Consider the following 23,385-nt stretch of genomic DNA (forward strand, 5'->3'; position numbering starts at 1 on the left):
AGAACAAAGTTGGATTCTGATATTTAAAATTCAACATCAGTCAGAAAACAACTTTGATAAAAATGCATGTTGACTGGTTAGAAACTCTTAATTGCTGCAGGTGGATAACAAAAAAGAATCACACAAATTCCAAACTTCTTTCTTGCAAAGACCTCCGGCGAGTTGTTTTGATTTCTGCAGCTTCGTTTGCCAGTTTATTTTACTTCATTTAAACATCTTCCACCCAGTTTGCGGTCCAACCTGTTTAGGCCTGCAGCCGTCCTGATCTGCTGTCTGTACCGAGGGGAAATGTTTGATAAGGTGCCAAGTCCAAACGGCGTGCCATTGGTTTATTTAGGGGAAAAAATATATATTATAATTGATAAACTATGCACTCAGGCTTTTATTCAATTTCTTTTTTGCTCTGTTTTGGCTTCCTCGTGTCCAGATCCAAGAGTTTGAGCACATCAACGGACGGTGGAGCCTTCCGGAGCTCAAACCCGAGGTCAGCGTTGACAAATCCTCCTCCCGGGCCTCCTCTCCCGCCGCAAAGACCGCGACTCCCACACCCGACGCGAGCTTCAACAACACGCCGTGCACCTCGAAGCCAGGTAGCCGACGCGACGGGCTGTAGATCCAGCAGGGGGCGCTCCAAACTAAAGGCTCCCCGGAGTTGGACTTGTCGTTCACGTTTGTTTGTTTGTTTGTCTGTCTGTCTGAACGCACACAGCGACTCCTGCTCCCTCGGAGAGGCTGGAGAAGAACGGGAAGGAGGGCGAAAAGGAGGAGGAGAAGGGGGAGGCTGATGCCTCCGCGGAAAAGGAGAAAGTGAAGGAGAAGGAGCAACAGAAAGAGGTGGACGGCAACAAGACCGGCGACGCCGAGGAGGTGAGGCAGTGTCCCTAGTACCTCAACCACTCAGCTGGAGTAAGAAGAAAGTCTAAATTATGTGAGATTCACAGAAAAATTCAACTACCGGAGAATATTTTCCTCATTTTCACAATTATAGCATAAACTTTTATATATAATTATAGGCTGGTGTCAAATAAGGTGAAAGTAAAGCCAACACATTTAATGACCATTGTACACATTTACAAACACAAACTTGATTTATTGTTTTTTTTATTATTATTTATTCAATCAGTCATCAAACAGATTTTTTTAAATCCATACTTCAAAGCACTGCAACAATTTAAACAGCTTGACTGAAACCGTGCAGACAGAAACACGAGGTTCATATTTATGCCTGTCCTACACGTCAAATTAAACTAAATTAATATGAAAAGCTCAAATCATTTAACTTCTTACATGTAAATCAGTAAAACGACAGAAAAGAAACAAAATAAGAACCAGATGCAACGCAATCTGAAGTTATTTTACTGTAAAGACATCAAATATTTTCTTTCTCTAAAATTTTATGAAGACCCAGTAATGAACAGGTTGACTCCTACGCCAGACATGTTTTCCAAAAAAATATGACCTTTATGCAAGAGCTGTAAGGAGTAGCCCGCTGATAGCAGGAAGTGAAGAGTTCCCCTTCCCAGTTTACCGTAACCCATACAGGGAACACCGCAAGCATGTGGAAATAGGTGACCAGATCAGATAAGAACGAAATGAGACGATTTTGGCTCGCCCGGAAACCTCCACATGTGACAAGAGACTAACACATCGTCAGTCCTGTGGCAAAACACGGCGGTGGCCGCATTATGCATTTCTTCAGGAGCGACAGGAAACCAGGTCAGAGTTGATGGGTGAGCTAAATAGAGGAAAACTAGAAGAATCTGTGTTAGAGGTCGCAGCCGATAAACAGCTACAGGGGAGAGGTTTGGCTCATCTCAATAGACTCCAGCTGTAATTGTAAAAAAAAAAAAAAAAAAAAATCATAAGATGTCGTGTGGGTTTATTACATAAAATCCTAATGAATATAGACTTCAGTTTGTCCTTTTATTCTAATGAAATCTGAAAAGATTTTGGGGAAAATGTGGTGGATAAACCATCGAGTTCTACAACCAGATTTGCTTATGTCTTTTCAAATATCTTAAAAGCTTTGCGTAAAATTTTAGAATATACTAAAAATGATTGTGTCACTCTCTTCTTGGCAGCTTTCGTCCTCAACAAAAGAATCGTCGCAGAAGGCATCGCCGAGTCAAAAGACGGACGGCAAAGAAGAGAGTAACACCAAGGAGGACGACAGGAAGGAGCCGACCGAGTTTTCAGCATCAGAGGAGAACAAACGACAAGAGGACAGCAAAGAGGAGAGTAAACAAAACACAGACGTTACGGAAAAGAAGTCAGGTGAATCACGTTTACGCTGTTCCGCATCGATGGATAAAAATAATATTAATAAAAAAAAAAAAAGATCTGTGTGACTTAAGAGAGCTTGCACTTGCAGAGGGAGAGCAGCCCGGGGAGGACAAGGAGAAAGAACAGAGGGACGAAATGCAAACATCTTCAGAGGCAGCAGAAGCCAGGGAAAAAGCCGAGGCGTCTGACCTGAAGAGAGGTGCGATAGCCTTCTTAAGAATGATGGAATACGTTCATTACGTTTGCATAATTAGGTGTCTATTTTTGTAGCAGAAGAGGTCAAAGGTGAAAGGGATGCCGGGAAAGAGATCAAAGCAGCCAAGGAGGAGACGACAAAGGGTAACGGGAAACCTCAGAGCGAGCGGCCGCGCTTCATGTTCAACATCGCAGACGGCGGCTTCACAGGTCAGCTCTGGGTTTTTTTGGCTTTTATAGAAGAATATTTCTAATATATCTTATGATTGACGTAACATCGATAAAAAATCCCTGAGCTTCACAATACAAGGACTTATAGTCACAGATGAGGGCTGCACTGCTGTTGAATTGTAGAGGCATTTGCCTGGTTGGATGTGTGATTTCAGCTATTTACACATGACATTTGGTGAAAATACAGAACTAAGAATGAAGCAACATCTTTGTAAAAGTAGGTTGTGATATGTGGGATGATATTTCATGGGAAATGCAGTGTCATCCTTCCAGTTATTAATGACTAAAAAAAACTCTTTTATTGGGATTGCATACTTAGAAAAACTCCTAAATTTGTAATGACCGCATGTTATTTGCAGTATATTTACTAGTTCTTTTTAATAGTCAAGTTTTTCAGGAAAATACATTCAACTTCTACTTTCTTTTTTTTTTTTTTTTTTTAAAGAAAAACATGAAAGAGAAAGGCGTAACTCAGGAAATACTTTTAACCGGTTGACCGAAACGTGTCCAGTTGTCTAAACAACATAAAATGTCCCACTTATACAAACATGTGACACATAAGTCCTGCTTTCAGAGGGTTCAAAACTAATATCACCAAGGAGCCAAATTCACCCCGAACCTGATCGTGAACCCAGAAAAGCTGCGGGTGTGTGTGGCGGAAAAACACACCTGCCGCAGTCGGGACTCGGGAAGGTAAGCGATCTGAAAGCGGTCTCGTTGTTTTCCTCCTGCAGAGCTGCACACTCTGTGGCAGAACGAGGAGCGGGCTGCCATCTCCTCGGGTAAGATGAACGAGATCTGGCACCGTCGACACGACTTCTGGCTGCTGGCGGGAATCGTGGTGTATCCTTGACAGCGGTTGCCCAGGGGATGACCCCGCTGTGTTTGTTTATGGTTTTTTTTCTCTCTCTACTGGAAGTCAGTTGATGTTGTTCTATACAGGCAGTTTTTGGATTAAACTTTTTGGATTAAACTGGTACCAGCGTGTTCACGCGTCCTTAAAAAGTCTTAAAGTCTTAAATGACTTAAATTAAATTTAAAAAAGTAAGTTTCCCAGGAAAACCATTAATCACAGATCTCAAATTTTGTCATGGAAGGGCCATTTAATATGGTTGGTTGGGCTGCAATGTTCTGTGACTCGAGGTGGTTGAAGCTACCGCTAACTAGCTGCTAATATAAGCTAATTTCTTATACTAGCTTATATTAAAGAAAAGCTGCGGGTTAATTACCTAATATAAGCTAATAAGCTTATATTAGCTTATCTTTATTATCATTTGCACAAATTTATCATAAGTGCCATGAGTATCATGATTAAGTGAAAATGTGTACATTTCTGAGGAGATCCAGGTCTTAATTTCTATTCATATGTCTCAACACTATTTGCTAAGCTGCAACCTAATAATATAAATTAATAACATACACAATACACATTTATGCTGCGATTTGTTTGTACAATAAGCTCTCGTCTCTAAATACTAAGTCAGAATCCGAAGCTGTGACATTCGCTTTAGCTGAAATTTCCTAAACAGGAGCTCCTTCTCTGACTCAGACAGTTTAATAACCCTTGACCTGTTCACCAGACACGGCTACGCTCGCTGGCAGGACATCCAGAACGATCCACAGTTCGCAATCGTCAACGAGCCGTTCAAGTCGCAGGCAAATAAAGGAAACTTCTTGGAAATGAAGAACAAGTTTTTGGCTCGGCGTTTTAAGGTAGGATTGTTTTTTTTTGGTTTTTTTACGCTTTTGCGTTTGGTGTCTGATATTAGAGACATTTATCCGTGTTTTTCTTTCATTCACATTTTCACTTCACAAAAAGAAATGGTTTTTATTGCTAAAAAAAAATAAATAAAAAAGGGCTAAAACGTCTCAGCATCTTCCGTCACCTGACTGCGTCCAGCGGTTAAATGACGGATGCCCCTAGGCCCACATATCGACTGAGTGGTACTGCTGACCGCTGCACTTCTGGAAGGGCTCTCATCCTGTTTTTGAGCGGTTTGCATGTTTCAGATCCTTCCCTCAACATCCTCATTTACTGTATCTCCCACTCCTACTGTTTCTTGCCATCTCCCTTTTACCAAATTCTTCAAGTTTTTCTTAAATCTGGTGACAACAGTGCACACACACATACATAAAAAAAACCCCGAAAAGTTTCTCATATATTTCCCTCCAGGATGCTGTCAGCTGTAATTGGTTGTGTAACACAACTCCCTGTTTTGGAACACTGCTATATATAGCCAGGTTTTCCTGGACTCACTACTAATTCACAGGTTGCCTGAATTAGTCATGAAATGCCTGCAGTACAGTTGTAAACAAGAGTGGATTTGCTGACAAATATGAGATGATGGCTTTCCACTGTTATTATAAGCATTAAATTTATCCTGAAATTACACAAAGTGTTCAGAAATTACATTTGACTGAAACCTTGAAACAATTCAAACGGATTTTCCTTACAACTTTAAACGTTTTAAGGAAAACGAGACGTAGATTCCTCGTATTTTTCTTTCTTCTTTTTTTTCTCGTCAGCATAAGTAAACTCATTCTGTTCCCGAGCGATTAATCCCTTGTCGATTGTGCATTACTCGAAAATAAACTAGCAATCAAATTCTTTGCTCCATCTTTTATGACCCATGTGTTGTCCTGATAGAATCACACATGGTGAGTAGTGACTGGCTGTTGCACACAGGATACAGAGTTTCAGATTACAGGAGAGGAATGTCAACAAGACGTGTTTTTACTGTGGAAAACGGAGCATGAGCGAAAATATACCCATTTTGGACACTACAGGTGTCTTTTTTTAACTTCTATTATTATTATTATTAGTCTCCTATAGAGTTTGTTTTCTATTTTGGTTTAGGTGATAAAGAAACAACAACAAAAAAAAACACCAGTTCAACTTGCTGCAAGTCAGCCCCTTAGAAGTTGAAGCTTTACAGTGTCTCTAAGTACTTCAAATTTAAGATTGAAATTTTGCGCACATTGTTGCATATTAGAATATTCCTGCACAAGTACATTCAAAACTAAATATTAGGACGCCAGCAACACTTATTACGTGACTTTACTTTATAAATCAATAAAATAATCTGATATTCTCAATACCAAAAGTTGCTGTGGCCAATTGATTCCTAGAGCTTTGTCTCTGTCCCTGGAAGTAAATAAACTTGTGCCAGTGCAGAAACTTTTTACATAAAATATGGAGCATTGTGTAAAAAAATAAAAAATAAAAAAATGGAAAGAGGAAAAGGATAAAGAACGTTTTTTTAAAAATCCGATTTCCAGCTCCAGGAACTGTTAAGTGTAACAGCGCATCGTTATTGTGAGGTAGAGCTGCGTTTCCGTTGGTCTGGAATGTCAAAACTGGCATCTGGGAACGATGCGTTGTGAGTTGGAAAACTACTGTGAGCCGATCCGAGCTGACCTCGGCGCGTCCGTCCGTCCGTCCATCCGTCCTGACCCCACGTCCTTCCGCAGCCAATAGGACCGGAATCGTGCTCGTTTTACGTTTTCAAACAATAAAAAAGCATTTTCACAATTACAGATCGTACAGTACTGTGTGTCCTTTATTTATGACTGAGGAGCGTGTAAAAGCAGTTTATTTTTGTAACTTTTCTACCCGTGCCATCCATATTACGTATTGAACTAGGGGTGACACGGGAACCTTCGCCTTTCCTACTTGATTGGTTGTTTATGTTCAATTTTCAGACTCGGAAAATGAAAAAAAAAAAAGTGGCTTTTTAATACTTCGGTCAAACGACGACAAGGTCAAAGTAGCCTTATATAGCGTTTTCTCAAGATTTTATATTTTTCTTCCAGGGAATCAAAGTTTTTAATCTACTAATCAATCATTTAATGTTTTCTTTAATTTACTCCGTGAAGGTCTTACAGAACTTTTTCCTGGGATTTTGGTTAAGATGCTTTTATTACATCAGATCTTTATGGACTTTGCTGCATCCAGCTTGAAGAACACATTATCGCTACGCCGATACCATCATTCCGAAGAACAACTTAAGATTTGACAAGACCTGCAGGTCTGGAAAAGACTGCTAACCGGTAAACAATTACAAGAGAGGGACCAAATATACAGAGCACTTCATAATTTCCTTTATCCTCAGGTGTTTTTTTAAGTTTCGGTGGCTAATGTTGGGATTAATCTTAGGAACTTCTGCTTCTTTTGTGAATTAGCTAATCAAACAACTAAATGTCTTTGTTGTTCTTATTTAGTTAATGGTTTGTTTGGTAAAAAAAAATGAAAACATGACTCTTTTTTCTGGTTCTAGATGCATCACCTGGCAAAATTTCTGTTGGTAAATAAGTTAGTTAGTCGTCTGAGATTCTCAGATAAAACAAAGCAAAGTTCTAGAGAGAGAGAGAGAGAGAAAAAAAATGTGTTGTTACCCCATTTCCAAGGAACAGTGAAACCAGCATGACTTGACATTATGGTTAAGTGGACAAAAAAGAAATGAGGAAGAAAGATTTCCTGAATGGAAGAAGTGACATTTTCCTCCCACTCAGTAAATAGGAATTTAACATTTTCAGACCCGAAACTAAAATATCCCCTGTTGCCTAATACCTAAGCTGAAGTATTTCCTGTGGAGATTGATTCCCCAAGCTCCATAGGAATTTGGGGAATCGGTTAAATATTTAGTGTCACAGCTTAATAATCAATGTCAGATTATCAATTCTTCATGTAATACAAACATGTATTTTATTAGGTTTCTAACTTTTATGTCTTCATCCCAGATTTCCTCCTTTATGACATAATTTCATCCGAGCTTCCATCCGCATATCGAGCCCCAGGACTGTCGTTTTTCGATATGTAACGAGTCGTTTCCTTGCTGGCAGCTGCTGGAGCAGGCGCTGGTGATCGAGGAGCAGCTGCGGCGGGCGGCTTACCTCAACATGACCCAGGACCCGAGCCACCCGGCCATGGCGCTCAACGCTCGCTTTGCCGAGGTGGAGTGCCTGGCCGAGTCGCACCAGCACCTCAGCAAGGAGTCGCTGGCAGGGAACAAGCCAGCCAACGCCGTTCTGCACAAAGGTGGGTGACAACGCCGCCCCGTCGATACGGGACGCGGTTCTGGTCATGACTTTAGATGCACATCTTGGGCATGGGTGTGGTGTTCTTTTTTGGTATTTTATCCCTGATTAAATTTTTTTTTTTCTTCTGGGATGTAAAGGGCAATATGAACAATTATCGCAATATTTTGTGGTAATATATTACAATAATGACGGAAATGATTTTAAAAATATAGATTTAGGTAACTGTGTAGTTCGAAAAACGTTCCTATTTGAAACATTCTTCACCAGGACACCAGTCACTTAAAGAAGTGTGATTTATATCACTAAGCTGCACACAGTAACTGCATTTAACCATATCTTGGAATTCACTGATATTTATTGATGCTCTCGTGGAAGAAACAGTGGCGAAAATGGTAAAATAAAAATCCCATAATACTGTACGTTTTTTTTTAACTCAATTAATTGAAAATGACCTAGACAACAATAAATCTAATTTTTTATAAGAAATCTTTCATGATAAATGACACATTAATAAATATCCACCCTTAGTTGTACAACAGACGACTTCAGTTATTTCTGAAAACAAGAATTTCCTGGTGAAGTTTTGATTTACTGTGGGTTTTCTGGTCAACATAGACACAAATAGACAAAGAGGGTGACCCCAAACAGTCACCCTGCGATTAAAGAAAATTGATCGGGGTGTTTAAGGAGAATCCATTCCCACTCCCAGCCTTGAGGTTTTGTTCTTCTGTCCCTACAGAAGAACAAAACAAGATACATCCAGAGCCTCAGTGGAATGGCTTAGATCAAATGATATTTATTAGTTAACATCTTGTGGAAAAAGAAAGTATGATGTCCAAATAAATATTTCCCCCTAAAATCGACAGCTAGGATCCACCTTTAGTCCTTTTAAAAAATTTATGGAGTATGACTTTAAGTCGAGTCTGGACCAGGAAAACCGACTGGCCTAAGTCTGTTACAGCTCTTAGATTTATGACCCTTCAAACAGCTCTCCAAAATACTGCCATGGCGCCGAGATGAAGAGGTTTCTGTTTTTTATTGCGATCTGTGGAGCATTTTCTGGGCAGGAAGGTGTCGCTGCTAAAAATATGGATGCAATCAAATCAGTTTTGTTGCTCATCTTTGACTCATCCCGGCCTGTAATTGCCATCGTCCTGCTTATTATTTTCCTGGAAAATAATACATTTTTTGAATTTGATGGAGGGTTTTTTTGTTTTTCTTTTGAATGAATAATAAAAGAAAATACATTAATGTGGCATTTTAAAGGTTAAAATCCTGAAAGTGATTGAATATTTGGTCATTTTTAACACGTCTTTGGTTGTTGTTGTTTTTTTGTGTGTTTTTTTTTTTTTTTTTTTTTTAATATTACGAAAACAGGCAGAATCATCAAGATGGCTGCAAAAAGTGTGTGGCGTCTCTGCAACATGCGAAGGCCCATTTATCTTAACATCACGTGACCCCGTGTGAATTAAATAAACTTTTTCTGATTTCGGTTTTTAGGCTTGTCTCGATTCAACTAGATCATCCGAAGACTAAAACATCTCTCATCAGAACAGTCCGGTGTTGTCAGAAACCTTGTCACATTTTGGGATGGGAACTGACTTTAATTTCCATTTTATAATTGACGGCGAGAAGCTCGGCCAAGGATGTTTAGGCAACCGGATTCAGGGAAAAGTCGAAGGGAAAAATTGGCAGACAGATAATCACAGGCAAACAATGAAAGAGATACAGATCAACCCATCTGTTGTGCAATCTTTCCTGCCGTGCCGACCGCACGGCTTTGCCCCGAGAAAGCTTCGGTCATGTAGAGAAGATAAGCTCTCGCTGTGTTAAGTGATGGCTCCAAACACTTCCTCTCTGGCTCCCAAGTGATCCCGTACGTGTTTGTGTTGCAACATTTATCCTCGTTTTTTATCTGAGCTTGTGATCAGCGATTAATTTCATGTAAGGATGTGATGAAAGAGAGATCAAGAAAATAAACTCTTATATCTGATAAATACCTTACTATCTAATAGTCAGTGTCAAGAGGGAAAAACAAAAAAGTAGAATTAAAACTTTTCTCTTTGGGTGGTTAATATAAGAAATGTCGATTTGTTCGGGAAAACCGCCCAGCATCGTTTGATGTGTAACAGCTTCTTGGTTCATGCTTCTTCTTCTTCTTCTTCTTCTTGTCGCTGCAGTGCTGAACCAGCTGGAGGAGCTGCTGAGCGACATGAAGGCCGACGTGACCCGGCTGCCCGCCACGCTGTCCCGAGTCCCGCCCATCGCCGCCCGCCTGCAGATGTCGGAGCGGAGCATCCTCAGCCGGCTCGCCAGCAAGGGCACCGAGACGCACACGCCCCCGGTCAGCAGCCCACACACACACACACACATCTCAACACACTTCGACACACTCACAAGCTGAAACCTGCTCCATTCACCAGTGGAAAAGCAATAGATGGAGGGCGTCCAATGAAAACACACTGCCTTTTTATTCTGTCACCCACCTGCTCTTCTTGACTCCTCAATCACTTATTCAGCATTTCTTTCTCAGCTTGCATAACATCCAGTCAAGGTGCTTCTTTTGTTTTTGTTTTTTTTTTTTTGTTGTTTTTTTTAACAACATGACTTTCTCCTGCCTTTGCCCAGCCCATACCGCCCGGACCCTACGCCACCCCTCAGAACTACGGCGCGCCCTTCACCCCGGCCCCGCCGAGCGCCCTGCACATGGGAGGAGCCAACTACAGCCAGATGCCGCCGGGATCCTTCATATCAGGTCAGTGTTTTACGGGTACTGGTTTGTCCGAAGCGGTGACACGTAACACACTTTTGTGAATGAGCGGAAAGAAAGAGATGAGTTCAAAGAAAAAACTAAAACAAAAAAAAAAGCATGATTTTCTGTCGATCTGATAATAACAGCAGTCAGAGATAATTTAGTGAAGCAAAACCCCACTGGGCTTGATGTGTGCGACAGTTTGGCAAGTTGATGATTTAAGAGGGATTTATGTGTCTTGGCGGGGAGGCGGAGGTTTGGAGATCGAGCTGTTGCTGCCTCGGGTGAAGGAACCGATTAGATCTCAGCGCGGCCTTCGAGCTGGCGTTTGTCATAAACCTTCTGCAATAGCAGTCATGAATACTCTTTTTATCTTCTGTTACATTTGACTTCACGATGAGGTAGCAAATTGGCCTGTGATTGCAACAGGAAACTGATTTATTGCTCTAAAAGCACGGAGACTTCCCCGAAAGAAACCCACAAACCTACATAATGTGTAATGTGACTGCAGAGGAGGAAACGCCAAAAACAAAAACGCTTCATCCGGTTTATTGCTGACGTATTCAAACGTCTTGAACTTTTCCACATTTTGTCACGTCATCATCATAAACTTCAGCGTATTTTGCTAATATTTTAAGATGTACTAAAGTTATACTGGTGAAATGGAAGTAAGAGGATACATGCTCTACGGGTTTTGTTTTTTTTTTACATTTAAAAAGTGTTCATGTGACTTCAGCAACTCAGGAAGCCGAAAAGAATTGTACTCCACACTTTTCAGATTTTCATGTATTAAAAAAACAAAACAACAACAAAAAAAACATTGAAAACATAGTTTTTCTCCTGCTTCCAAACGATTCTCTACTTTTGTGTTGCTCTAATGAAATCCCACTGAAGTTTGTGGCTGGATCATGTCAACGTGCGAAAAGGTTAAAGAACTGTGAATAGTTTCGCAAGCCTCCGTTATCTCCACCCTCACGGTTCTTCTGCAGGCCCCAGTGGCGAAACATTCGACATCGGTGGGTTCTGCAGAAGCGCTGATCCCAATAAAAGGTCGAGACTTGATTAGCTGGTAACTTGAGCTGTTTATGCTCAATAAAGCAAGATATAAAAATGGGCCAAAATGTGCTCCAATCATAACAGCAATGCCAGGAATTTTGTCTTTGTATGGTGCTGTCGCTGTGGGAAAAACATTTAGCAAAGGGAATTGGGGAAAAAAAAACAAAACATGTTCAGGCCTCCTAAAAAAAACCATAAATCTTAGTTTGTATTCTTTTTACTTAGTGTAATAGAATTATTTAGGTTTCAAATTAGTGGCATTGAGAACTACTTTGCTCTAGGAGGACTGTTTTTATCTGCAGCACTTTATCACCTTGAGCAGCTTGAGTTGTAAAAAAAAAAAAAAATTGGGGGGGGGGGGAAGAAGTTCATATCTAGGGAAAAAAAACATCTGTGGCAGAGTTTCTGATGTGGCTGCCAGAAAGACACCTGAAATAGACATCACCAAAAAAAAAAAAAAGTCAAACACAAACGTGCTGCACTTCTATATTAAGGCATTCTGAAAAGCTCAGTCAGCTCAGCAGTTATAGGATCCAACGACAGATTGTGCAATAATAAAGCTCAGTCTGGCCAGGCAGGCATTGTTTCTCCTGAAAAGTTTGATTATTACCAACTTAAGAGCTTTTGAATTAAAATTGCAGAATGACTGAAGCATTATTATAATATTATTTTATTTATTTATTTATTTATTTTGTTTGGGCTCCTATCCCACCACTCTTGCCTGCATTCTATCACAACTCACTGTCAGCTGGGTGAATTTATTTTCCCATAATTAGTTCGGCAACAGCATGTGCTCTCCAGACGCACTCTCTGCCCTGCATGTGCGTTCGTGTTCGGAGATGTTTAGATAGCTGAGATGTGGCAGAGATAACCGGTAGAACCTGATACTCCCCCAGTAGCTTTCCTCCAGAAGAAACCACAACACCCAGCACTCTCTCTCCCTCTCTCTCTCTCTCGCTCTCTCCCGTTTGGTGTATCTTAAGTTTTTTGTAATTGCAGACCGAGACATCTGTCAAAGGCATTGCATTTCAGCGAGCCAGGGGCCTATCGCTGAAAATGTCATTATGCTCGGCCCGTCTGAGGCCGAGTGTGCCAAGAAAACATTCTGACTTTGTACCAAGGTATTTTCAGTGGGACGCAGACCGCAGCAGGCCTGGTTGTGTAAACGTTGTGTTGTGACTTGTGAACGAGCGGAGGGCTGGGCCCGGCGTTTGGTCGCTCAGAAATAGTTGTGTTTCTCCGTGGTTTTTTGACTCACCGGGGCCCTCGCCGTCGTGAGCCGGGCCGAGCCGAGCCGAGCCGAGCCGCGTGCAGTCCGAGACCTCTGGCAGGTTATGAGACCACATTTACAGGCTTGATTGGGGTCATGCTGCTTCCTGACCTTTTATGATTCAGGCAGCGAGAGGGGAAACCAGCGGGAGCAGGCAGGGTGGACCGGAGCTAAAATAACAATTCTCAGACTTTTTGCCACCTTGTAACTTCCCTACATTAATGGGAGTTTACTGAAAGAAGGTCTCACACTCGGGTAAACAAAATACCTCCAGAAATATTCTTACCTAAGTCCACATCTGCTGTTTTAGCTGTGATTTCTAAATGTGAGAATGCACCAGTTGCTCCAAGTGGATGCAAAAGTAGTCATGCCCTTAAAGCCTGTCATATTCTGCCACATTAGAGTCACAAACTATAATCTATTTTACTGGGATTCATCTGCTGGGCCAACACAAACCAGAGCACAACAATATGGTAAATGTTTTGTTTTTTTTACAACTGGCCTCCAGAGTCAATACTCCTAGCCACATTTTGCTACAATCACAGCTGTAGGTGTTTTGGGAGTATGTCTCTACCAGCTTTTCACATCCACAGTCTGAAATCTTTTCTCCCCGTTCTTCTCTGCAAAACAGTTCAATGTCTGTGAACATCAATTTTCATAACTTAAAAAAATTGTCAGCTGGATTTATGTCTGGACTTTAACCGGGCTATTCCTGCACATGAACATGCTCTGATCTAAATCATTCCATGCTAGCTCTGAATCTTTAGGATCGTTGCTTTGATTGAAAGTGAATCTTTGTCCCTGTCTCAACTCTTCTCCAGCCTCCAACAGGTTTTCATCCATTTTTCCAACAACTATCTCCAGCTTCCCTATCACTGAAGAAAATATTTGTGACTTTCTTTTAACAATGATTTTTTTTCTCCCCTTGCCACTCCTCCATAAAGGTTAGTTTGGTGGGGTGCACAAGTAGACAGCCACATACTTCATCTGAAGCTGAACGGTTGATGCACAGTCACGTGGTTTCTGGTTGTTAGCATTTACACACATCTTTCATACAATAACGCAGACCTCCTTTGGGACTTCACATATTATGCCCCATATCTGCAGTTTCCTGAAATGCTCTCACACAGAGAGCGCCGCACTTTTCTTCAGACAGCCTCTTTCGTGAACAACGATGTTGTAATTTTCATTTTTGAAAATCTTTTGACATTTGACTAAATTATTATTATAGTAGTTATTTGATTGAAGAATCAAATGCACAAAAACTTTGTTTTTTTTCCTGCATATTCAAAAACCAGATAGTGGAAGCGAACTAGCTGAAGCGAAATATCTACATTGTTGTCCAAGTGCATAAAACACGACAAAAAGAGTTCTGTTCTGAGATGTTCCAGTAACTTGACCCTGCTTTAAACTTCTCCATACATTTGTCCTTGAGCTCTGTCCGCTGTGTTCTTTGGTCTTCATGAGACTCTCTGTTCACCAATGTTCTCCAACAAGCCTCTGAACCATTCTGTTGAGACCTGAGACACGTCCCGGGTTCAGATCCCGGACAAGCCCCCAGTTGACATGACGCCACCTGTCATTCAATCCACTGGGTTTGTCAACAACTGACAATTCAGGAGTCACAATTTTTCCCGAAGTAAACCAAAGTTGCCTGGGTTTATCATTACGAATGCCATGCGGTCATAGAGGTTTGGTGATGGAGGTTTGGTGAAAAAAAAAAAGTTAAACATTGTCAGTGGGGAACATGCACTTAAGACATGCTTTACCCAGGGCACTTAGAGGGTGGAATAGAGTTTACTCCAGTCCCAAAACCCAAACGGAGTCTGGAAAAATGCAAAAAGATGGATGTGACCGACCCCATGAGCAGCCGAACACAACAGTGATCGACAGTATTACTACCACATGCTTGTCTGTACGAAGATAACTCAGAGTAAATCTCCCATTTTTTTCATCATTACATCGTATGCTTAATGGTTAAATCAAGGATTAATGTGTCAAACTGGATCCAAAACAATAAATGTGAGTTGTGGCTACAAATCTGTTTTCATTCCAGTTTCTTTGTAAAGCAGTAACTTTTCACGCATGTGGTGCAAATATTCACGCACAGCCTGACATTAGTGATCAAAACACAGTTCAGATTTTCACAAGCAAATCCAAAATGCATCTGACACAAAACGCTGTTGATCAAATATCTGGAAGTTTTAAAAATAATAATGAAAATAAAAACAAAAAAACAAATATCCTCCGGCTATTCAGGACAACCTAATATTTCCATCATCATCACGTTTGTCAGCCCGAAAAGGTGACAGAGTATATTTGTCTCCTGCATGTTCCACATGTTGTGCGAGCAAAAGTAGCGCAGTCAGACTTTTGACAATATCTACGCAGTAAAAACAAAACAAAAAACATCGAGATTAAGCTTTAATATTGAGCCATGTTATTTGACAAACAAAAACGAATAAATTAACTGACACCAGAGAGAAGAAAACCATCACTGAGCCAAAGAATGTTGAATATAAAACGAATAAAAAGAATTACCAACCACTAAAGTCCCTTTATGGGGCTTGTATGAAACACATTCAATATCTGCACAAGCAATTTAGAGCTCCTTATTTGGAATCTCTTTAAGATCTGACCCTTGGTGAGGCATCTCTGTCTCTACCATTACAACCGTGTCTGTTAGTCGGAGGTCCGCTCTATCTGAGCTACACTGCCACGGAGAGAGCGGGGCACCTTGTTACAAAAACGTTACACACACACAAAGTTTAACCCTTTTAAGAGGAGCACACTACATGGAGTGTGTCTCAAATATAAACTTATTCAACTCAAATTAAGGTCAAAATCGAAGCTCCTAATATGACGTGTGAACGTGAAATCGGTACGGTGTGTATGAGTGGAGGATGTGTGTGAAAGTGCTGCTGCGTGAACTCAAAGTGATCCAGAGCCAGAGGCAAGTTAGTCGGCAGGCTGGGGTTTAAAAAGCTGATGGCCTTACCAGGTCCTCAGGTGTCCTGTATCAGTAATCAGTGCTGCGTGTGACAGATAAATGCCCCAGCCTAACCACCACGTCCCTGCAGAGGTTGTTGCAACACCTTCATAGAACAGCTGTGTGCGCACCGGGATTGAAATTAAATTAATCTCATGTTTGACAATATTTACGTGACTTCTGAAGGTTATTGTTTGCTTTGGGTTTACTTGGAGGTTTTAAAGTAAACGAGAGCTAAATTAAAGTTACGCATCAGTTTCCTTCATCTTCGCATTTCGCAAGTAACCTTGTATTTCTTTTGGTGTGTCTCATAAACAATTGAAAAGAACTTTTATTGAAGTTTGTAATCAGAACGAGTCAAACTGGGGAAATGTTTTGTTTTGGGTATTTTTAATAATTTTGCAAGGCACTGTATATCAGCAACATCTGGAGCTGAAATCTTTTGGAAATTCTGTTTTTGCCATCAGGAAGCTATGCAGCTCTGCTAACGGACTCACATTGTAGACAAAGCTTCGTCTTTTAGACGCGTATAAATCAAAGCAGTAGAGCAGAGCACATGGGCGCACATGGGAGCACCTGCCCTGCCGATATCGCCACCCTCCCACCAGCTCCAGTAGCTCCATCTCTGACCTCTGACCTCTCTGCAGAGGAGGGAGGGAAGTTAAAGACAAGTCCCTTTGGGGATGTGTAAAGTGTCACATTATCCTGCTCCCCCTCTCTCCAAGCCTCCACTACAAGTCTGCCGCTTGTCTGCCCCCACAGAAGCCGCCGCCGCTGCCGCTGCTGCTGCTGCTGCTGGGGCCACCGGGGGCGCCGCTGGTGGAGCCACAGGGGGGTCAACTGCCGCCGGGGTTTTCCAGAAGACCAAGGAGCACGACGTGATGCAGCGGCAGCGAGTGGTGGACCTCTGGAAAGACGGCAAGTCAGAGGGAGCTATCGGGCTGGAGCTGAGGATGCCCAAGTCCACGGTTCACAGCATCATTGTCAAGTATCGGCTTAGTAACACGGTGGAGAACCTGCCGCGTAACGGGCGACCAAAAAAGCCCTGACGGGAAGGCGAGGGAGAGGATCCTGGAATGTAGCAAAACTGATGAAACTAAAAAAAAAACTGGATTTTTAAAACCAAGAACAAATAAAGACGAAGCTCCAAAGAAGACCTGATAACAAAGCACTTACGCACTGCTGGAATGTGACGTATATAAAGATGGAAGAACAATCTCAAAACGCAGAAATTGAAGGTTTGAAACGCAAAATAAAAACAGCAGTGGCAGCACTTTGCCCCACAAAAGAAAGCAGGCAATCAACTGCTTAAAGAGTGGACCAAAAATAAGCAGGGAGAAATGAAGGGTGCTGCTGAAGGGGAAAAAAAAAAAGCTTAAAAAAAAATCTGTCTGGAATGAAAGCAGAAGGGCAAAAAAGGAGAGAATGTTAATGCAATCAAAGGTTTTTTAGAAAAATGCAGAAAAAAGTTTTTTTTTTTTTTTTTAGATCTTCTCATACAGATTTCTTGAGACTTCTCTTTCTGTCTTTCCCTTTGAGCCAAAAGATTTCCCTCTGGATCCATCCTTCATCTGCAGGCTGACTGAACAAGCCGGTTCCCTCGATCTGACCCTGTACTCCCTCATTCCTCTACAGTCCTCTCGTCCTCCACACTCACACGCATACACACGCACACACACACACACACACACACACACACAAATACAAACACTTTGGATATCTCAAACAACCTGAAAACCTGCAAAGAACTTTGCTAATCTCCTCGAATGCAGGAAGATGAAATCCAAACTCAAAATAGAGAATGAAAAACCGGGCCAAGTTCATCTCGCAGAGAAAGTTCAGAAAGAAAGCAAAAGAAGAAAAGGTTGTTAAGTTTAAATCACTTCACCCCATGGATCGTCTTATTTTAGGATCCCTAAAGTCAACCAGGCATAAATCCAAAACCCACTGATTTGTTGAGAGCTGATTTGTTGCCTTTTCAACAGAATCAGTAGCAGCTACCCTAACCTGATAAACTGCCAACAAAATGTGTACTGTAATGCAAGTGGAACAATATTACTTGCTCCTGCACCTTTTTTTTTTTTTTTTTTTTTTAAATGGGAGATTGTCTCCTAGCTGGGGATACCGCTCTGTCGAAGTATCCACATTTCCTGTTTTTAGACCTCATGACTACAGAAAGCACTATTTATGAGCCGCTCTTCCTCATAGATGAAGTCTGTAATCTGTCACTGAAAGAAAAAGGGAGACTCGCTTTGAAGCCCGAAGAGACACTTTTGTTCCTCGAGCTGCTTTATTGTGACAGCGTGATGGATTCCACGCGGTGGAAAATGTCCCCCGATCCCAGAGAAAATAAAACACTCCTGTCTGCATTATCGCTTTTTCTGAACACAGCGTGCGTGTGTGCGCGTGTGCGTGTGTGTGTGTGCAGCAAAGCTGTGCCTAACATCTTATCATGAGGAGAACAGCGCTATCCCCTCTGCTGTGTTTTTGGACGGAGCAAAATTCTAATTTTTGGTTAAGAGCTGTGTGACTGTTATGACGCTAAATTCGAGTGGCATTTCACGTTAATTTTAAATGTTTGTGTGTGGCCTGCAATGAGTATACATGGTATTTGTTCACATTTGCAAGTGTTACATCCCTGTAAATGTGTGCATTTGTGCATGGTAATTGAGGGGAAATAGTTTTTTTATAAACTCTGGTTCACGTTTGTATTTTTAAATAATGGTGCCAAGGAATCTTTCCCATTTCATATTTTTATGTAAAATACTTTTCCAGGGCAAAGTTTTTCGTTTTTCCCACATCAGATTTAGCCAAAGAAATATATTTACCACACCAAATTGGGATAAGGGGCAATGGATAATGGGATAAGAACGAGGCAGCATTAAAACAGAGGTAAAAGAAAAGAACGTAGCAGCACTGTAGCTTAGTGGAGTGTCAGGAATCACAACCGAAACACCCTTAAATAACCCTTAGTAAATAAAAACAAGCTGCAACTTAGAGCTTCGACATCATAACCAGTGTAGAAGAGCTGAATGTTTTCCCTTTTCTCGTTAGCTGACCAGAAACCATCAACTGTTGTCACTTGAAAAGGCTAGCCAGAAATAGCTAACTACGTAAGTTTATGATATTGACCCCACGTCACTGCAAATGAAAATGGAAAATTTTCTATTGCTTCTGTGCCAAAAAAGGAGCTATTTGAACAAACTTTATATAGACTCGAGCAAATGCATTGACATCCTTTACTTCTCTCCTCACACTTTTATCCAGTTAAATTTGAACAAAGTCAGACTGTCATTTAAAACATTAATAGAATAAGTAGAATCTTAAAACTGATTTCAGAGACATCATTTGGTTAGCAATAAACAGCAGTGAGTGCTTGTTTCAGTACTAGTTAGGTGCTGGGTCTGTATACATCTGGATGACCAAATACAGTAACTTTATAATTATTAAGAAAACCTCTGGCTGCATCATAATATAATCTGGATTAGTGCTGCACAACATAGTTTGAAGTTATTGTAATGGATAGAGCGATCACTCATCATCTGGGCGCACGTTTGCTATGAACAAAGCGACAAAAAATATCCACGATTAATGGCTGTAAAAAGAGAAAGCAATAATTCTTTAGTGTCCCTTTCATTCTGGTTTTCAGCTCTAAGCTGCTACAGTTTGGTGATGCTCAGGACCAGATAAAATAAAGCACATGTACATCAACGTACAACGGCGCATCGACCTGCAGTCCTTGAACTATCGCATGCTTTTTACCCGCATCCCCTCGACACCTCGGACATATGCTAAGCTGTTGCTAGCCGAGGATTCATTGACGTGCTTTTTTCTTTTCAGTTGGACATTCATTCTGAAACCAGCAACAGAGTACCTTAAAATGGCTGATTGGTTGACATTTCCAAGACATACATTTGTTCCTGATTAAAGGTTTTGCCTGAGATGCACTCATACGAGGCTTTATAGAAGCAAACATAATGCATTTCCTGTCATTTCCCTCGATCAGATGATATGCAGCGTCTTACAGGGGAGAGACGCACCAAGACTTTGGCCAGGCTTTTTTTTAATAGCTGTTTTGAACTTTAGATGATCCATCAAAAGTAGTTTAGAGTTTCAGGTCGTTGAGAGTTGACTGATGGCTTTGCTTGGAGTTTAAAAGCTCTTAGAGATGTGCTGGGTTTGTCTTACCTTTACTTTAACTCTCACTGCCAACTTAATTTAGGGTAGGAAAACATTAACCTGCTGCACCACACAAGGTTTTATTTTATTTTGTTTGTGTTTGGTGACCCTGGTATGGTGACCATGACAATGACAAAATTGGGGTTTTGTACACCCCTTGTGCACTGAGTCCAGATAAAGGAAAATCTAAACAGTCGACTTGTGGTCCTGTGCTTACGGGACTTCTGTATTTTTACGCACCTTTCACTCACAGGCTCAGCAACCTAGAGATGCCCCGCCTGCTTCAGTATAAGCATATAGCCATTTGACAGGCGTTGTAGGTATTTTGTAAAGAATCGTACAAATGTAGGTAATTCCATCAGCATAAATACTCCTAATAAAATTAAACATTCCTCTAATAAACTTCTAATAAACACTCCTCAGATACAAAAACTGGATAGTGGAAGCAAGGACATTTCTGAATAAAACACACCCGCAGTCTTCTGCCCAGTCACACAACACATCGCACAGAGGCCTGAGCGAAGCAGCTCGGCCTTCGCCCGGCGTCCAGAAGGGGGACGCAGTTTTTGTCTCGCGACTAAGTCGATGAGAGCTAATTTTGACACTTTGTACTGGAGGTCATTTAATCAGATTACGTTCTTCCATCATCTAAAGTCCTGTGTCGGATTTACTGATCGTTTGCTCTCGTACGCTGTAAACAGAATGACTGCTCTCACCCTAAAACTAGAAGCCGAGTGGCTCGAATGAGTCGTGGTGTGCCACAGGCATCAGTCCTTGGTCCCCTCCTGTTTTCCAGTTACATGCTACCTCTTGTTTTTTTGAGTCCTAGCCACAAAGTTCTTACCTCCACCAGTTAAATATATTCAGGTGCTTTTAGTGATAAATTATATCCTTGACTTCTATTTTAACAATGTTAAGATAGAACGGTTTTATTATCTGTCTAAAGCCCTTCTGTGGATAGACAATCTTAATCGCTTTTTGAGCATTCCTGATTTCTTGACTGATCTGTTTTCAGTTAAGTATCAGTTTTTCCTCTCTGTTCTACATTTTTATTGTCTCTTTTGTTCCACATCTCTGGCTCTAAAGCATTGTCTCCTGTTGTGCACCCCTTGTTATTTCTCCCAGTCTTTACCTTGATTTTTTTTCAGTCTCTTATCAGATCTTGCCTGCTCCTACCATACTCACGCACACAGTTATTTCTCTCTGTCTCCTCTCTTGGCCTCTGCTGGAAAAACGCCAGTACTTTTTCCCATAACTGGTCCCCTCTCACGGTTTCACCTTTTTTTTCCCTCCTTCCCTCCAACATCATCAGCCCAATACGCAGCTTATCGCATCTGGGATCAGCAAACCAGTGTTACGACAGTTTATTTTTCCCCGTGGTGCAAGCGAAAGCCGTCCTGCGTTGGGTCTATTCCTGGCTTTTTGTTTTGAAACGAGCTCTAAACAATGCCTTCAGGACGCTTTCATGAAAACCCACCGATGTGGGAAACACAGACCCTGTGCTTATCATGTGTGTGTGTCATGCAGAAAGGTGTTAGTTTTCATCCGTGTGTGTTTCTGTATCCTTATGTGCCTGCGCATTAAAAAAAAAGAAAAAAAAAGATGTTTACTCATTGCTGGCCTCGCTTTCTTTCAAGTCAACAGTTACGCATTTCTAGGTTTTGCCCTTATTGCAAACACGAATCATGATACTGTATATATTATTGACGTACTGTAATATGCAAGTTTTCTGAATAAAAACCATAGTAATGTACCCCCTGGAATGCTGCTTATTGTTGCAAAAGCCGTGCGATTACCATGTTTTAAGTGCCCTTATTGTCATATTTTCAAACATAATGTCTCGGTAGAGTTAACATCTGTAAACACAGCAAAGATGGAGATTGTTGGAGAAAGTGCTTCCAGCTCAGGCCACATTTACCACAAGCCTTGTTCTTCAAAATGTAATGTTTGCATCTTGCTCAACTACAAATGTTTTTGTTCGCCTAGATAAACATCTAGGAACAGATTGCTGTGTTTTTATTTTCAGTGATTATGGCTGATTTGCTGATTATTTTTTTTTTAAATCTTTTTTTTTTTAAATAGAAAACAAGTATACTGGTTTAAATTTATTCCTTCTCCGACGCTCCCAACAGCTCAGACGTTGAAATACGACACTCGTTGTCAAGGCTGAACCTTAATCTTCCCCAACTGAGGAAACTTAAATTGTTGATACTTTTGTGCGAGTGTGAGGCTTTTTTTTGTTTTTGTTTGTCCTTTCAGCCGTGGTCTTACTCAGTATGAATGTTATGTTTACAGTGACTATAAAAGTATTCACCCCTTTGTTGCTTTACCAATTTTATCGCTTTGACAAATCAACAACAAAATTTTACACTCTCACATGCCTTTTTTTTAAACCTAATCGAGCCTTGATATGAATCCTCATCGACAGCAGCCTCCCCGTTGCCGCTCTCCCAACCCAGACAGTTCAGCAGTCGTCGTACGCAGAATCTTAACACCTCGTAACTCCTTCAGCGTAGATAAGAGCAGAGGTGTCATGGCGTCCTCTCTTTTAAGTCTCCTTCTTACGCTGTCACTCGGTGTGTGAGGACGCCCTGATCTAGACAGATTTACACGTGGGCCATGTTCCTTCCACTTCTTGATGATGGATTTAAGTGAACTCCAGGGGATGTTCAGGGCCTTAGAGATGTTTTTGTGTCCATCCCGTGACTTATGGGGATCTTAGTGTTCTTTTTGCCTTCATGCTGTGATGGTAGCCAGGAATCCTGATTAACCAGTGAATGGACGGTCCAGACGCAGGTGTCTTCACACTACGACCACTGGAGACACAGTCACTGCACTCTGGTGATCTCCAGCCACTCGTCGTGAGGCTACTAGCACCAACTAGATGGACCTCTGTTGAATTAAGTTAGTCGCTTAAACCGAGGGAGCTCCTGGATAATTGTGCACCAATTTTCTATCAAAGTTGTCACTTTAATATTAAAGGCTGTTTTGTTGATCAAGATAGGTTTACAAAAGCAGTAAAAAGGGTAAAACGTCCAAGGGGGTTAATACTTCCTGTTGGGTTAGCGTCAGCTTGCCTGGCACAAGTGGGGATTGCGTGCAGAGCCGCGGTTCATCTCTCAGGACAATGGCAGCTGCGTCGGTTCAGTGACAGGGTCAGAAACAGTGTCTTTAATTCAAAGATCCCTTTCACTCTGACTGTATTTCAAATAAGCCAGTGTCAAGGCTTATTCCTCATCCAGTTACCCAAATTGGTAGACTGAATATTTACTTTGGATCCAGTTTTTGCAAAGTCGAAATGTCTCCCTTTGCTCGGCGAAGGAAAATGTGCTTTCCCCAATGTAACTCTGATAGACTACTGGACAAATGGACAGGAAGAGAGCATGGAGG

At 41.3% G+C, this 23,385-nt stretch overlaps 1 protein-coding gene across 3 annotated transcripts in view; it reads left to right on the plus strand.

The window, feature by feature from the left end:
• Window positions 1-23,385, plus strand: part of chd3 (chromodomain helicase DNA binding protein 3) — a 49,395-nt gene that overhangs the window by 21,695 nt on the left and 4,315 nt on the right. The window contains exons 30-40 of one of the 3 annotated variants that reach the window (XM_014997452.2): window positions 428-590; window positions 710-867; window positions 2,082-2,274; window positions 2,372-2,482; window positions 2,554-2,688; window positions 3,444-3,552; window positions 4,290-4,422; window positions 7,552-7,747; window positions 9,930-10,093; window positions 10,378-10,504; window positions 16,579-21,748. In XM_014997452.2, coding sequence (XP_014852938.2) covers window positions 428-590; window positions 710-867; window positions 2,082-2,274; window positions 2,372-2,482; window positions 2,554-2,688; window positions 3,444-3,552; window positions 4,290-4,422; window positions 7,552-7,747; window positions 9,930-10,093; window positions 10,378-10,504; window positions 16,579-16,865 — 1,776 coding nt within the window. In that variant the 3' untranslated portion in view covers window positions 16,866-21,748. Of the gene's footprint in view, window positions 1-427; window positions 591-709; window positions 868-2,081; window positions 2,275-2,371; window positions 2,483-2,553; window positions 2,689-3,443; window positions 3,553-4,289; window positions 4,423-7,551; window positions 7,748-9,929; window positions 10,094-10,377; window positions 10,505-16,578; window positions 21,749-23,385 lie in introns of those variants that run through there. The other 2 variants (XM_088015484.1, XM_088015485.1) reach the window with 2 other exon arrangements.

The sequence above is a fragment of the Poecilia mexicana genome, unplaced genomic scaffold, assembly GCF_051168715.1.
Source record: "Poecilia mexicana isolate PSO_F unplaced genomic scaffold, ASM5116871v1 scaffold_18, whole genome shotgun sequence".
NCBI classification, from domain to species: domain Eukaryota; kingdom Metazoa; phylum Chordata; class Actinopteri; order Cyprinodontiformes; family Poeciliidae; genus Poecilia; species Poecilia mexicana.